Source organism: Priapulus caudatus, unplaced genomic scaffold (assembly GCF_000485595.1).
Source record: "Priapulus caudatus unplaced genomic scaffold, Priapulus_caudatus-5.0.1 Scaffold3262, whole genome shotgun sequence".
Taxonomy (NCBI): Eukaryota; Metazoa; Priapulida; class Priapulimorpha; order Priapulimorphida; family Priapulidae; genus Priapulus; species Priapulus caudatus.
The window spans coordinates 17,691-18,277 of NW_014580323.1; the positions used below are offsets into that span (position 1 = coordinate 17,691).

Below are 587 nucleotides of genomic sequence, written 5' to 3' on the forward strand. Positions count from 1 at the left end.
GCTCTCTCTCTCTCTCTCTCTCTCCCACACACACACTCTCTGAGTCTCGCTGTCGCTATACCAGCGAATAACTTACTTTCAATCTCAGGTCTTTTTCTTTCCAAGAGGATCTTACTGTTCTAATAATGGCGAAGACGTCCCGCCTTAAAAGTTCTGCGTTTGCATCGTTAACCATTATGTCGACGTACATAATATAGTCTACGTCATCCTCTTCTTCCTTCTCTTCGTCTTCCTCCTTCTCTACGATTCCCATCCGTTTAGTACGCATTACCACAAATCCACGCGTACGAATGCCGGTCACAGATCTACACGTAACTCGTACAAACCGTAGCTCGTAAAGAAGCAATGCCTCTGTAAGTGCCCATGCACACGATTAAAGTCCCCTGCCAAAAGCCTTCAGTCGTTGCAAAAAATGGCACCCTGCCAGCACCGGAGCATGTGTCGACCGATACCATTAATTAGCTGTGACAGTCAGGCCCGCCGGAAGCAGTTTTGGATTGGGGGGGGGGGGGCAAAGACCAAAGGGGACTCACGATTTTGTTTATCGTGTGTGCGTGAGCGCGTGTGCGCGACGTGTGTGCGTGAGC

The 587-nt window shown here is 49.6% G+C and overlaps 1 protein-coding gene across 1 annotated transcript in view; it reads right to left on the minus strand.

The window, feature by feature from the left end:
• LOC106819351 (ethanolamine kinase 1-like) overlaps positions 1–305 on the minus strand; it is a gene marked incomplete at its 5' end in the record, with an annotated part of 4,009 nt that extends 3,704 nt beyond the window's left edge. The window contains one exon of the mRNA XM_014823997.1: positions 77–305. Coding sequence (XP_014679483.1) covers positions 77–305 — 229 coding nt within the window. The remainder of the gene's footprint in view (positions 1–76) is intronic.
• Positions 306–587: the final 282 nt, after the last annotated feature.